Source organism: Mus pahari, chromosome 14 (assembly GCF_900095145.1).
Source record: "Mus pahari chromosome 14, PAHARI_EIJ_v1.1, whole genome shotgun sequence".
In the NCBI taxonomy this organism is placed as follows: Eukaryota; Metazoa; Chordata; class Mammalia; order Rodentia; family Muridae; genus Mus; species Mus pahari.
Genome location: NC_034603.1, coordinates 64,212,328 through 64,228,437, shown reverse-complemented (window position 1 = coordinate 64,228,437; position 16,110 = coordinate 64,212,328). Strand labels below are relative to the sequence as shown.

General features: G+C 43.3%; 1 protein-coding gene and 1 pseudogene across 3 annotated transcripts in view; one reads left to right on the top strand and one right to left on the bottom strand.

Moving 5' to 3' along the window:
• Cbx1 (chromobox 1) overlaps nucleotides 1-16,110 on the bottom strand; it is a 23,057-nt gene extending 6,947 nt beyond the window's left edge. For all 3 annotated transcript variants that reach the window (XR_003845154.1, XM_021212215.2, XM_021212216.2), the window contains exons 1-3: nucleotides 15,919-16,110; nucleotides 709-885; nucleotides 61-238 (exon numbers count right to left, since the gene is read on the bottom strand). Coding sequence is in view for 2 of the 3 variants with exons in the window: in XM_021212215.2 (XP_021067874.1) it covers nucleotides 61-238; nucleotides 709-848 (318 nt within the window). In the remaining variant the exon portion in view is untranslated. The remainder of the gene's footprint in view (nucleotides 1-60; nucleotides 239-708; nucleotides 886-15,918) is intronic.
• On the top strand, nucleotides 5,684-8,666 carry LOC110331531 (annotated as a pseudogene).

The following is a 16,110-nucleotide window of genomic DNA, read 5'->3' as shown; positions in this document are numbered from 1 at the left end:
GAAACAAACTGCTAGAATTCTCTGCCGCTGGCTGGTGAAGATTCCTAGTTCTAGCCTTACCTCTTCTTTCTTCTTCTTTGGTCTGCTTTCTTCTCCTTTATCTTCAGAATCAGAATCAGCTTTGCGCTTGCCTCCCTCTGATTTATCTGTCTCATGAGCTGTTTTCTGAGACTGTAGAAACTCAGCAATAAGGTCAGGGCAATCCAGATTCTCTTCTGGCTCCCAAGTGTTGTCCTCACTGAAACCAGCAAGCACAGCAAGCTATACTTCCCATCAACGCCTTTATACTAAGAAGAGCTAGTCTTGGAAGAGAGTTAAATGATAGCCAATAGCTAGACTTTCCTAGTAGGGGAAGGTAGAGACCAAAGGCTTGGAAACTTGCATTCTTCAAGGAAAGACTATTTTGCAAAAGTCTTTCCTATACAAATTAACCCTCAGAAACCATGTCTTAGGCTGGCAAGATGCCTAGATGGGAAACAGGAGCCATTTGCAGAGCCTGAAGACCTGACTTCCATCCCAGGACTTACATGGCACCCCCCTCCAATATATTAAAACAAAACAAAAAACTCAGTCATATAATAATCTGCATGTAGGCCCTATGAGCTGTGGAGGTCAGTACTGAAACAAGGCATGCCCATCACAGAACTGCTAGTAAGCATATCATGATTCTTCACAGTGACCAAATTTACCTGTGTCAATGAAACTTACTCTGAGAAACCCTTCCACTTTAGAAGATATTCCACCTTGCCCTTGACAACTCGCCGATCAAGAACTTTTTCCACCACATATTCCTCTTCCTCTTCTTCTAGTACCTCCTCCACTTTCTTCTTGTTTTGCTTTTTCCCCATAGTACCCGCCAGCTTTCTGGTGTGAAGGGTGACACTGCTAAACAATTAAAGGAAATAAAAGGGACATCAGGTACATTTCCTGGCTAGATAAGTATCTGGATGGTAAGGAGCCCAGGAAAATCACAGGTGATTTCCGTATGCTGCTTCCAATGTTCTGCTCAACTCCAATTCACAACCATGTTGGTAATGTTTGCTAGGGTAAGCCACAATTATTAATCTCCTAACAACTATTGTCTTTTCTGTTCTTTCCCTTTGGACAAGCTGTCCTCAGCTTTCTTAGTGATGCAATTATAGGTGTATACCACAATGTGTGGGAAGAATTTCTGGCCGGGCGGTGGCCCAGGCCTTTAATCCCAGCACTTTGGGAGGCAGAGGCAGGCGGATTTCTGAGTTCAAGGCTAGCCTGGTCTACAAAGTCAGTTCCGTACAGCCGGAGATATAGAGAAACCCTGTCTGGGGGGTTGGGGGGGGAGGGAAGAGTTTCTGAATATATCCATTTTCAACTTTTATGCTAAGTCTAATTTATATTAATTCCTAATACCACTTGTCATATAGTACCTAAAATACTATGTTGAATCACAGTTACATATAATTATCTAACTTTTTTTTTTTTTACATTTATTTATTATATTTAAGTCTTCAGACACTCCAGAAGAGGGCGTCAACTCTTATTACGGATGGTTGTGAGCCACCATGTGGTTGCTGGGATTTGAACTCCGGACCTTTGGAAGAGCAGTCGGAAGCACTTTGGAAGTGCTCTTACCCACTGAGCCATCTCACCAGCCCACATTATCTAACTTTCTTTTTGGAGAGAGGGTCTCATAAAGATAGCCCAGGCTGACTTTGAACTTCTGATCTGGTTTCTACCTTTCAAGTACTGAGATTACAGATGTGTGCTACCATGTCCAACTTTAAAAAAAAAAAAAAAAAGCCCTTTATTTTTCACTCCGCTATTCTTGAACACAGTCATAAATTCATGGCTCAAACTTAAAACATTCTCTTACTATGTGTGTATTGAGTCAAGGACATCAGGAGTTAATTTATGAGATTCAGCTCCATGTGGGTCTTGGGCTTGGCTGAGCCAGATAGTCTCATGTACTACAGGCTGACCAGGAACTCAAAATATAGCAGAGGATGATTGTGAACTTCAGATACTTCTGTTTCTGCCTCTCTGAATGCTAGGATTATAGAATATTTCACATCGAGTTTATGTAGAGCTAAATGACTGAACACATTTCGTGCAATGTGCACAAAAGGCAAGCAAGTGCTCTACCAACCGTGCTACATCTACAGCCAACTCACATTGTTTTCCTTTAATAGTACTAGGAATGAAAGCTAGGGTTTCGAGAATGCTAGGCACTGAGTTATAGCCTAAGCCCATAAATCACTCTTTTTCAACCGAGTTATCAATAATTTATTTAAGCCGGGTGTGGTGGCGCACGCCTTTAATCCCAGCACTTGGGAGGCAGAGGCAGGNGGATTTCTGAGTTCGAGGCCAGCCTGGTCTACAGAGTGAGTTCCAGGACAGCCAGGGCTGTACAGAGAAACCTTGTCTCGAAACCCCCCCCCCCCAAAAAAAAATTTATTTAGACTGAGGACTGCTTATAAAAAACATTAAAATGGGACTGGAAAAATGGCTCAGAGGTTAAGAGCACTGACTGTTCTTCCAGAGGTCCTGAGTTCAAATCCCACCATCCACATGGTGATTCAAAACCATCTGTAATGGGATCTGATACCTTCTTTTGATGTGCCTGAAGACAGCAAGTGTACTCAGATACATTAAATAAATAAATCTTTTTAAAAAGGCAGAATAATTAATTTAAGGTAGAGAACTGTAATAACTTAGAAAATAAGAAGGGTTGGTCAAGGGAAAGGTAGCTATCATGAATGCACTACAGTTTACCCTTTTTCTCTTTTGAGGCAGAACAGCTTTTGCAGAGCTGTGGTTCTCTCCCTCTGCCGTCACATGGGCTCCGTGTCAGACTCTCCAGGTCACCTGACTTGCATGGCAAGCGCTTTACTTTGCAGGTCCTCAGTTTACTCTTTTCTACAACATGCGTCAAGCCAGACACACAGACACAGATACAGACACACCCACACCCACGAGGCTATATAGGGAATTATGTATGGGTGGAACAACTTATTCTTTTGTGTTGGGAATTTGAAGCTGGTTTTGCTGGATAAAAACCCAATGACTGGGGATATAATAGTTCAGTCGGTAGGATGCTTACTTCACATGAATGAGATCCTGAATTTGACCCCTAAAAACTGGGCATGGTGGTGCCAATGTGCTTATGATCTTAGCAGGAAGATCCAGAGTTAAAGACTATCCTTGTGTGTATAATACCCTATCAGGAAACATAAAAAATACATAGTTTTTCTCGTGTAAAAAGTATAATTCCCTAAATCTCTTACCTTTAATCCATTCAATTCTGATTTTTTAAATTTTCCACTCGTTCATTCATTCATTCATTTTCTGAGACAGGGTTTCTCTATGTAGCCCTGGCTATTCTGGAACACTCCTGCCTCTACATCCTGAGTGCTAAGATTAAAGGCGTGTGTTTCTTGTTTGGTTTTAAGATCTGAAACCTTAAAATTACCAGCCAAATCTACAGAGAAAGCCTGTCTCAAAAACAAAACAAATAAGCTAAAGGTAAAATGTTTAGTGCAAAAAAACAAAAAACAAAATACAGAGAAACCCTGTCTCGAAAAACCAAAAAGTGTAGTGCTAAATGGCACCTCTATAGTACAAGTGTGTACCACATTATTTAGCTTGAAAATAATGATTTTAAGTCATCAAAATTGTCTGGTATCTCAATGAATCCATGAACAGTATAAATGTGTTTTTTTTTTTTTTAAAAACAAAAACCGTGCTTAGCATTTTTTAATTTTTTACATCTTTTTTTTTTTTTTAAAGATTTATTTATTTTATTTTATGTATATGAGTACATTGTAGCTGTCTTCTGACACACCAGAAGAGGGCATCAGATCCATCAGATCCCATTAAAGATGGTTGTGAGCTACCATGTGGTTGCTGGGAATTGAACTCCAGACTTCTGTAAGATCAATCAGTGTTCTTACCTGCTGAGTCACCTCTCCAGCCCAAATGTAGTTCTTCTTTTTTTTTTTTTCGAGACAGGGTTTCTTTGTGTAGCCCTCCCTGGCTGTCTTGAAACACTCACTTTGTAGACCAGGCTGGCCTTGAACTCAGAAATCCGCCTGCCTCTGCCTCTCAAGTGCTATGATTAAAGGCATGCGCCACCATGCCAGGCTTCCAAATGTAGTTCTTTTAAGAGAAGAAAGAATGGGCTGGAGAGATGGCTCAGTGTTTAAAAGCACTGACTGCTCTTCCAAGGGTGCTGAGTTCAAATCTTAGCCATCACATGGTGGCTCACAACCGTCAGTAATGAGATCTGATGTTCTCTTTTGAAGTGTCTGAAGACAGCTACAGTGTATTTACATATAATAAATAATTCTTTAAAAAAATTCTTAGACGGCTGGTGAGATGGCTCAGCAGGTAAGAGCACCCGACTGCTCTTCCGAAGGTCCTGAGTTCAAATCCCAGCAACCACATGGTGGCTCACAACTGTCCATAACAAGATCTGGCGCCCTCTTCTGGAGTTTCTGATGACAGCTACAGTGTACTTACATATAATAAATAAATAAATAAATAAATAAATAAATCTTAAAAAAAAAAAAAAATTCTTAGAGAAGAAAGAACAGCGATTTCCTCACCAACTTTCCTAGGGCCAGTTATACAGAAGAGACCTGCACTCCACCTTCAGATCTCATGCATTCCACCTTCAGTTCCCACAAGGTGGCAGGAGAACCAACTCCAGACAGACTTTCACCCATGTACCAGCATGTATGTATACTTCTGTTGGGTCAGGAAGTGTTCATTAACCCCAAAAGATCACCAAGGAGCCAGTTCCAATGCAATCAATCACATTAGGGTCTCTTTATTACAAGCTCGAGTGTGGGCTCCCTGCCAACCCTGCTAACAGTAAGGTGGAGCCTGAGTCCAGTTTCAGGCAAGTATTTATAGAGTCAAACAAGCAAGGGGGTTTCTAGCCTGGTACATATCTCACTGGGTGGGGGGTGGGGGTGGGGGGCATTATGGCCTTTAACATTGGCTGGTGCTGAGAGCCAAACCATAAACTTAACTTTTGCTTTCCCCCTGATTGATGGTTGTTAGTTAGGAAGTGCCAGGGGCAGGCTTGTAACCTGGAGGTGCAGTTTTGTTAGGGAGTAACCTGGAAACTGGTGCTAGGTGCCAGTTTGTTAGTTAACTTGAGTTCAGCCTTAGGCCAGGTTCACTAAGATGGAGTCTGTACCCAAGATCTGGTCTCTCACTTCTACGTGCATAAACGCAATAAATAAAACTTACTACTTGTGATGGCTATTCTTGGTTGTCAGCTTGACTACATCTGGAATGAACTATAATCTAGAAATGGAGGGCACACATGTGACCAAGATCTTGAGTCTGGAAGACACAGGCTTCTTTCTGACCTGACCTTGACTTGGGATGACACACTTTTGATCCAGATCTTGAAGCATAGTGGCCATGAAAAGCTTAGGCCCAAGCAAGGTAGTACACACCTTTAATCCCAGGAGACAGAGACAAGCAGGTCCCTGAATTCAAGGCCAGCCTGGGACAGAGGAAGTTCCAAATTCAGGTGTGGTGGCACACACCTTTAATCTGGGCCATGCTTTCTGCTGGGGGCCTATATAAGGACAAGGAAAAAGAAGGTAGGCTCACTCTTCCTCTCCTTCTTGCACTTACTTGCCAGAATATCTGTTGGGACCTACTTCAAGATTCCAGCTTAGACAGAAGAGCAGCTGAAACAACTAGCTTCACAGGACTGAGCAACTACTAGATTCTTGGACTTCCCATTCACAGTTGCCCATCGTTGGGTTAGCTGGTCTACAAACTGTAAGTCATTCCAATAAATTCTCTTAATATATACAGTCCATAGTTCTGTGACTCTAGAGAACCCTGACTGATTCACTACTTATATGAGGAATAATGTTTGCTTTTCTCATTTCAGTACTAGAGATTAAATCCAAGACCTTACATGTGCTAGGGAAGTACGCTACCACTAAACCATATCTTAGCCCCTTATTTTTGGACAGGGTCTTATAAAATGCCCACCTTGCAACCCTTCAGCCTCTGCTTCCAGAATACATGAGATTATAACTGCGTACTATACCTAGCACTTAATGTGTACAATTTACTGATTTATTTTATGTGTATCAGACACAAAATTAAGCATCTTGTTTTCCCTTTGAAGTTTGTAAAAACTATTCAAAGAAATAGAAAAGGTGTACCTATGAAGCCAGTGTAAACATAGCTTCTAGTTGCTAGCACAGAAAAACATGAGCTAGGGTAGAGCAGGTATCTCAGTTGGTAAAGTTCTCATCAAACAATAGGACCTGACTTGGTTCTCCACAATCCTTCCAACACTGGCACTGGGATATGTGCTTTAATTTCAGGGCAAGGGAGATATAGCCAGGTGGATCCTTAGGGCCGCCAGGCAGCCTGGCTTACTAAGTGAGCACCAGGGAAAGAAAACTACCCAGAACAACAACAAAAACCAAAAACAAGACAGAGAGCATCTAAGACACTTATTTCTGTACAGCTTGAGAAATCTAATTCTAGGGCCTGGAGAGATGACTCAGTAGTTAGGAACACTTGCTGATGCTCTTCCAGAGGACTGAGTTAGGCTCACAAATGTTAACTCTAGCTCTAAGGGATTGGATGCCTCTGGTTGCCTTTAATCCCAGCACTTGGGAGGCAGAGGCAGGAGGATTTCTGAGTTTGACGCCAGCCTGATCTACAGAGTGAGCTCCAAGACAGCCAGGGTTACACAGAGAAACCCTATTTCAAAAAACCAAAAAGAGCATTGGCTTCCTACTGATAGCTGTGATCCTCTTGTTGTGGGTGCTAGTAACTGAACTTGGGTCTTTTGTAATAGCAAAATACAGTTTCTTTCTGGCTAATGCTTGAATTCCTTTTTTTTTTTTTTAAAAGATCTATGTCTCGAAAAACCAAAAAAAAAAAAAATCTTTCTATCTATATCTAATGTAAATTGAGTGTTCTATCTGCATGTACAGCTATATGCCAGAAGAGGGCATCAGATCACATTGTAGATGGCTGTGTGCCACAATGTTGTTGCTGAGAATTGAACTCAGGACCTCTGGAAACTAGCCACTGTTAACCACTAAGCCATTTCTCCAATCCTGATGCTTGAACTCTTTAAGAGCTCTGTTTATTCAGCTGAGAGATGTCCTAATTCATTATACATTGTCTTTAACTAAGGGATAGTTATCTGAAAACCAGTGCATTGTTATTGTCCAGTGACTACTGAATAATAAAATATGTAGGTCTTACAAAGCAGTATATGCATGGATCCTACTAACATCCTGCGTATTTTAAATCTTAAATCATCTCTAGATTACCCATTATACGTAATATAAGCACTATAGTTATTATATATGTGGAACTCATATCCTGAGAGCTAGCAAGCAGTATTTCTGGAGGTCAAAATCTTTTATACCTGTCCCACAATGGCGAAGAAACCCGAGTTATAAATTTATATTACCATCTTGAAGCATAAAGCCATTTTGAGGGGTCAGAAAACAAAACGTTAGAAACTTAGTATCTTGTGTATCTTAGTATCATCTAGCTAGCCTGAAATTCTCTTTGTAGACCGGCCTAGCTCCAAATTTACAGAACATTTTCTTTCCTGCCCTGGCTTTCTTGCTTTTGTTCCCTGCTTCGTATTTAAACAGCAAACAGGAGTTATGTTGCAGTACCTGAGGAGGCCAAAAGAGGGCATTGGATTCCAAGAACTGTGGTTTCAGACATGGTATAAGCCAACTTGTGAGTGCTGGAAATTGAACCAGGTCCATTGGAAGAGCTGCCAATGAATGCTCTTAACTCTACTGGCAACGCTTCAGCTGAGAGACAGGTTTTGTTTTGTTAATTAGGTATCTCTACATGTGTATGTCTGTAGAGGCTAGGAAAGGGATATCCTGGAGTTGTGTGGGAAACAATCCCAAGTAAGAGCAACAAGGCCTCTTAACTGCTGAATCATCTCCAACCCCAGTACTGGTTGTTATGCAAGATGTATTTGTTAAGAGTTTAAGCATTAGCTGGGCGTGGTGGTACAAGCCTTTAATCTCAGCACTCAGGAGGCAGAGGCAGGAGTATCTCTGTAAATTCAAGGCCAGTCTGGTCCAACCCGTTTATTTAGCAGCATACATGTCCTAATTCTCCATTTTACTGTATCTTTTAACTGAAGGATAGTTATCTAAAAACTAGTGCACTAAGAACTTTTATTTCTCTTCAATGAGGCGGCCGAGCGGCAGACGCCAACATGCAGATCTTTGTGAAGACCCTGATGGGCAAGACCATCACTCTTGAAGTAGAGCCCAGTGATACCATCGAGAATGTCAAGGCCAAGATCCAAGACAAGGAAGGCCTCCCACCTGACCAGCAGAGGCTGATATTTGCCGGCAAACAGCTGGAGGATGGCTGCACCCTGTCTGATTACAACACCCAGAAAGAGTCCACCTTGCACCTGGTGCTGCGTCTGCGGGGTGGCATCATTGAGCCGTCCCTTCGTCAGCTTGCTCAGAAGTACAACTGTGACAAGATGATCTGCCGCAAATGCTACGCACGCCTGCACCCTCGCGCAGTCAACTGCCGTAAGAAGAAGTGTGGCCATTCCAACAACCTGCGCCCCAAGAAAAAGGGCAAATAAAGCTGGGGTCATACCTGTCCTGTAACCCTGGGATCAAATAAAGTCCCCTTCCATCGACTGGAGCAGTTAAAATTAATTAGTTTTTTTAAAAAATCACTTTTAGGGCTGGAGAGATGGTTCAGCAGTTAGCTCACTGACTGCTTTTCCAGAGGTCCTGAGTTCAATTCCCAGCAACCACATGGTGGCTTACTTACATCTGTAATGGGTGGGTGGGACCTGATGCCCTCTTCTGTTGTGTCTGAAGACAGCTACAGTGTACTGTACTCATACATAAAATAAATGAATTTTAATTTAAAAAGTTCACTTTTGCACAAGAAAAATGTTGAAATGCAAGAGCAGGCCTCAATAGTTAAAGCACTACAGCTGTAATTCCAGCAATCAGGAGGCTGAGGAAGGTGAATGAGGCAAGCGCACAAACTTCCTTTCTCAAAACCAGCCCACCAGGGTGCAAAAGAGATAGCTGAGCAGTTAAGAGAACTTGTTGCTCTTACAGAGAGGATCTGGGTAAAGCGCCCACATGGCAGCTCACAAATGTCTGTTACTCCAATTCAGGGGATTTCGCTTGACTCCCTCTACTGGTCTCAATAGGTTCCTACATAAACAATACAATCATACATGTACACATAAAAATACACTTAAGAAATACATGAGGGCTGGTGAGATGGCTCTGGGTAAGAGCACCCGACTGTTCTTCCGAAGGTCAGGAGTTCAAATCCCAGCAACCACATGGTGGCTCACAACCATTCGTAACGAGATCTGACGCCCTCTTCTGGAGTGTCTGAAGACAGCTACAGTGTACTTACATATAATAAATAAATAAATAAATCTTAAAAAAAGAAAAAAAAGAAAAAAAAAGAAAAAAGAAATACATGAAGCAGGCCGGGCGTGGCGGCACATGCCTTTAATCCCAGCATTTGGGAGGCAGAGGCAGGTGGATTTCTGAGTTCGAGGCCAGCCTGTTCTACAAAGTGAGTTCTAGGACAGCCAAGGCTATACAGAAAAACCCTGTCTCGAAAAACAAAAACAAAACAAAACAAACATGAAAACCAGCCGGGCGTGGTGGTGACACCTTTAATCCCAGCACTTCGGAGTTCGAGGCCAGCCTGGTCTACAAAGTGAGTTCCAGGACAGTCAGGGCTACACAGAAACCCTGTCTTGAAAAACCAGCAAAAAGCCCTTCAAATCCTACCATAAACCCTAAATTAACAAACTTCCAGTGCAAGGCTTCTTGTGTTTTACTTACAGAATCTAAAAACCTACTACATAAGTCTGAACTCAGTCTGGGGAAGATCTACAACTGTAATTTTATATCAAACCTGAGAGGTGGTGGCTTCAGACTTAAGGTATTAAATGCATATGTCTAATAACCAATTAAGTGAACAATGGCCTTCTACTACCCCCTACTTCCTGCCTCTGTCCACACTTTGTCTTAGAGCCAGAAGGTGGGTCACTATATAGCAAACTGACTTTTCTTTCTTTCTTTCTTTTTTTTTTTTTTGCAAACTGACTTTAAATGGCTTCTGCCAGAGCTTCTCAGAGCTGGGGATTATAGGCATTCACACCTGTTTTTTAACAAACTATCAATTGTTGGATTTTACCAATGAAGACTCAGGGGCAGGGTTAAAGTCTGATAGCTCAGAGCACCCAGCTCATTTTCCTCCTCAAGAACAAATCCCCTCAATGGTGCTCCCTTCTACTTCCTATATGTTCTAATTCTCCCTTGCTTTCTTCTTTTTTTTCTTTTAAAAGCTTTTTTTTTTTTTTTTTAAGATTTATTTATTATATGTAAGTACACTGTAGCTGTCTTCAGACACTCCAGAAGAGGGCACCGGATCTATTTACGGATGGTTGTGAGCCACCATGTGGTTGCTGGGAATTGAACTCAGGACCTTTGAAAGAGCAGTCAGTGCTCTTAACCGCTGAGCCATCTCTCCAGCCCCCTTCTTTTTTTTTCTTAATCTTACATTCACTTCCTGTCAACTGGTTGCTTGCTCAGCTTCTTGACCTATGGATGACTTTATTTAACCCAGTTTACAATATTCAAGCAGAAAGCTCTTCCATGAAAGGTGTGTGCTAAGGCTGAACCACACCACAACTAAAAACAGGGTCTCCCAGTAAATAACACAAATCTTGGGAGTTCACAATGTGATCAAATATCCTGCAACACACACCTATTTTATTTAAGATAAATACCTCCCACACATTCTTATTTTTAAATTTTTAGGCAGGGTCTTACTTAAGCCCAGGTTAACTAGAACTCAATCTGTAACAGCCTAAAACCCAGGGATTTTCTTACAAAGCCTAAGTACCAAGATGCAAAGTAAAAATTGTAATGCCTGGCTATTCTTCTTCCAGACAGGGTTTCACTGTAGCCTAGGCTGAGCTCAAACCCTTACAATCTTTGCCTCAGCTTCCTGAGTGTTGATAGGTATGAGCTATCCCACCCAGAGTTATTTTATTAGTTTAAATGTCACCCCTTAGAAGGCCTTCCCCAAAGTTTTCTTTTCTTCTCTTTTTTTTTGAGACAGGGTTTCTCTGTGTAGCCCTGGCTGTCCTGGAACTCACTCTGTAGACCAGGCTGGCCTAGAACTCAGAAATCCGCCTGCCTCTCCAGTGCTGGGATTAAAGGCATGCGCCACCACGCCCGGCCCCCTAAAGTTTTAAGAACCCCCTTCCCTATTGTATTCATTTTGTCAAAAGCCTACCTTTTCTTCCAGACCTACTTTCAATGGTGCTTCCCTCATAAAGCTCACTCAATCTAACCAATAATTCTTTCCTTGGAATACCCAAAGCATTGTTTCTATTTTCCCTCAGACATTCAATTGGAATTCTGAGTCCTTTGCAAATCATAAAAAAATAAAGCTAGCCTGGCAGTGGTGGCGCACGCCTTTAATCCCAGCACTTGGGAGGCAGAGGCAGGTGAATTTCTGAGTTGGAGGCCAGCCTGGTCTACAAAGTGAGTTCCAGGATAGCCAGAGCTATACAGAGAAACCCTGTCTCGAAAAACAAAAAACAACAATAAATAAATAAATAAATAAAAGCAAGCTGCCAGCTTTTTAGGGAATGACCAATATGATCAATAAACTCTGAACAGAAAACAAAGACAAGCCAAGGTATCTTTACTATAACTGGCAACGACACCAATGATAAAACACAAGTGAAGGCACTCATTGTACAGGAGTCACTCTTATTTCTAAACTGTTTTTAGTTGGCTTGTTATTTGGTTGTTTATGAAACAAATGCTTTCCAGATGCAAAATCTGATGAAAAAAAAACAGGACTGTGCAACATACACATCTAGCATGAGTATTAATTTGGTTTTTGTATTATTTTTGGAGTCTGGATGGGGGTGCAGAATTGGTTGTTGCAGATTGAATCCAGAGTCTTGCAAACACCACACACACCCTGCACTTTTCTGTGCCAGGATCTCAACTCTGTAGCCTAGGTTAGTTTCAAGCCTATGACTCCCCTTTCTTCTCAGCCACCTCTATTTAGTGTTTGTAGCAGGGAAGCACAGGGACAGAGGATAACTTTGAGAGGTCAATTCCCTTCTTTTACTATGTCAGTTCTGGTATTTAACATAGGTTGTCAGGCTTGGTGGGAAGTGCCTTTATTCATCAAGACATCTCAAAGGTCTACCCTGTTTTTTCTTTTCTTCAGCCAGGGTCTCACTCTACGGTCCAGGCTAGCATGACTCTTAGTAACGTCACACAAAAGATATTAAGAAGGCCAGAGTACAGTTCCATGGCAGAGCATGTGGGGTTTAGGGTTCAATTCAGTACACTACCACCACAGAAAAACAAAACAAAAAACCAAAAACCAGCACAACGCAGTTTCCCAAATTTGGGCTAGGAGTGCAGCTCATCAGTAGAAAGCTTGCCAGACTGGAATACAGCTCAGTGTGGAGTGGTTGCCTAACATGTGAGAAGCCCTGATTTCCACTCTTCAGCACTGCAAAAAGTAAGCAAAGACATACACGTATTAAAAATAAAACTGTCAGCTGGGTATGGTGGTGCACACCTGTAAGTCTCAGCTCAAGGCCAGTCTAGGCTACAAAGGGAGTTCCAAGACAATTTAGGATATAGATGATAAAATCCAATATAAAAACTTCTAGGTTCAGTCCTCAAAATTGGAAAGTGGGGTGATGTATCAGGTTGGTTCAACAGGTCTTTACAAGCCTAATCACCTGAGTTCAATCACTAGAACTAGTGTTACAGAAGAGAATGACCTCCACCCCCAAAGTTGTTCCTGATCTCCATAAGTATGCAACGGCACACCCCCACCCCACTTTAAAAAAAAAAAAAGAAAAGAAAAAGGGAGGGGGCTGGAGAGATGGCTCAGTGGTTAAGAGCACCGACTGCTCTCCCAGAGGTCCAGAGTTCAATTCCCAGCAACCACACGGCGGCTCACAACCATCTGTAATGGAATCCAATGCCCTTTTCTGGTGTTCATGAATGTTTATGTAATGTACTCACATATATTAAATAACTCTTAAAGAAAAAAAAAATCAAGCCACTGGCTGGCACACAATAGGTTTTTTTCCCTTTCCTTTTTTTTTTTTTTTAAAAGATTTATTATTTATTTAATGTACATGGGTACACTGTAGCTGTACAGATAGATGTGAGCCTGTATGTGGTTTGGAATTGAATTTTTGGATCTCTACTTGCTCTGGCTAACCCCACTCGCTCCTGGCCAAAGGTTTATTTATTATTATAAAATAAGTACAGTGTAGCTGTCTTCAGACGCACCAGAAGAGGGTGTCAGATCCCATTATGGGTGGTTGTGAGCCACCATGTGGTTGCTGGGATTTGAACTCAAGACCTTTGGAAAAGCAGTCAGTGCTCTTAACCGTTGAGCCATCTCTCCAGCCTTCCTTTTCTTTATTTTTTATTTTTTTTGGTTTTTCGAGACAGGGTTTCTCTGTATAGCCCTGGCTGTCCTGGAACTCACTTGGTAGACCAGGCTGGCCTCGAACTCAGAAATCCGCCTGCCTCTGCCTCCCGGGTGCTGGCATTAAAGGCCTGCGCCACCAGGCCCGGCTCTTTATTTTTAAAGATTTATTTACTATATGTAAGTACTCTGTAGCTGTCTTCAGACATCCTAGAAGAGGGAGTCAGATCTCATTACATATGGTTGTGAGGCACCATGTGGTTGCTGGGATTTGAATTCAGGACCTTCGGAAGAGCAGTCAGTGCTCTTACCAGCTGAGCCATCTCTCCAGCCCTTTTAACTGCTCAGAAAAATACCTAGAAGGGGAAGGTTTAAATAATCTATCATAAAGCTATTGATAAAAAAATGACCAAACAGAAAACCAAAAATGATCTTTCACTGCCCAGATGTTTTATGGAGCACAGACTCCTTCCCCTAGGTCTTGAACTCCTGCTTCTCCAGGCTCCACCTTCTAAGTGCTGGCTGGGATTACAGGAGTGCATGCACCAAGGCATAACTGGGCTCTTTTCAACACACCACTTCCCAGATATGCCTAGAGAGCATCCAGGAAGTGCACAGGCACCAATTTCTTGATTGTAGCCATACATCTACCAGAAAACCTTAGGTCTTTCAAAACTATTCCAAAAATGCTGACATGATTCTTAACACAAAACTGGAGAGGTTACCCTATGTTCTAGCATAACTTTTTTTTCTTTTTTTAAAAAAAGATTTATTTATTATATGTAAGTACACTGTAGCTGTCTTCAGACACTCCAGAAGAGGGCGTCAGATCTTGTTATGGATGGTTATGAGCCACCATGTGGTTACTGGGATTTGAACTCCGGACCTTGGGAAGAGCAGTCGGGTGCTCTTACCCACTGAGCCATCTCACCAGCCCCTTTTTCTTTCTTTCTTTCTTTTTTTTTTTTTTGGCTTTTTGAGGCAGGGTTTTCTCTGTGTAGCCCTGGCTGTCCTGGAACTCACTCTGTAGACCAGGCTGGCCTTGAACTCAGAAATCCACCTGTGTCTGCCTCCCGAGTGCTGGGATTAAAATAACTCATTTTTCAAAAAAAAACTTTTTAATGGTATTGGAACATAACTCAGTGGTAGATAACTTACATGTGTGCAAGGTCCTCAATACCACACACCGAAATGAGTTCCATATTTCATATACTGCTTTTTAATAAAAATATTTTCGCTGCCTGTGGGCAAGCACCTGCTTTTGTGGGTCCCTGCCATTTCCCTCATTTGTGGGTCAGAGGACAATTCTGTTTAGTCAGTTCTTTCTTTCCACCTTTGCCTGGATCCTGAGAGGTAAACTGAGGTCCCCAGGCTTACACGGCAAGAACAAACCTTTCATTGGACAAGTCTTGCCTTACACATGTTCTTCCACAGCCTCCCTACTCACACTAAAGACCCATTACAAGGCACAAAGTGGACCTTTCATTCTTTTTTGACTCTCCTGGTCAAGGAAGACCTTAAACTCCCGATCTTCCTGTTTCTGCTCCCAAGGGCTTAGATTGTCGGTACATGAATGCCATCAAGCCCAGCCCGAATTTAGATGGTACTGGGGACTGAATCCAGGGGTTTGCAGTGGGCTAAGCAAACATTCTACCAACTAAGTCACATCCCCAGGGACCCATTTTTTCTTCCACATTTGACCTGGTCACTCTAGACTTCTACCCTACTCATCCTAGCAACTCCACTTTTAGACAAGGTCAAGAAAATGCCTGACCCCTCACCCCCTAGACGGATTCAACAAATCTCATCCCCGCTAGCACACCGTGAGCAGCCCAAACCCTCCGGTTCTCAAGTTCACTGGAAGTTACTTCTTCGTAACGCTGGCAAGAGAAACTTCTCTGAGAGTGGCAACTGGACCCAATATCCTCAGGTTAACTTTTGCTCTCTTTCCTGCAAGTGCTACGGGGCTTGCCTGCGAGTGCCACCGTGTCCGCTTTCTCAGGTTACAGTTCTAAACCCCGAGAGTACGAAGTCGTGGTCCCTGCCACGCACACCCCCAAAGCACCTGCCCCCCTGATGGACGTCCCAAAGTTTTCTTTCTCCCGCCCAACTCCAGAGTCGCTCATCCGGGTCAAACGCTCTTGGTCCAGTTGTTGAAAAGCTAACCGTCCGCTGGCTCCGCTCCCCGAGAACCCCTCGGCTCCCGGGCTCTGGCCTCGCTGCCCCGCCCTCTCCACACTCCCGCAGCCCGCGAGCTCTGCGCGGGAAGCCGAGCCGGCGGGCGCGGGACCCGGGCGCGCCCCCAACTCCTCGGGCTCCGCTCTTCCGTTAGCGGCCCGCGCTCGCCCGCCCGCCCGCGGCCTCCCGCCGTCGCCGCGTCCCCTCCCCCCCCCCGCCTCCAGCCCGCCTCTTCACCTCGTAGCAGCGCCCGAGAGTCCGAGAGGAATCGGTGCCGCGCTCCTCGCGCGTTGCGTCGGGCGTTCCGAGGGGAAGTAGCGCGCCCAGAGGAGCAGAAAAGCCGTGTGGCCACAAGTCGCCCGTCCCGCTGAAGCGGCCCTCCCCTCAGCCGAACAAAAGAGCCTCTCACTCTGCGCGGCCCGCCGCCTG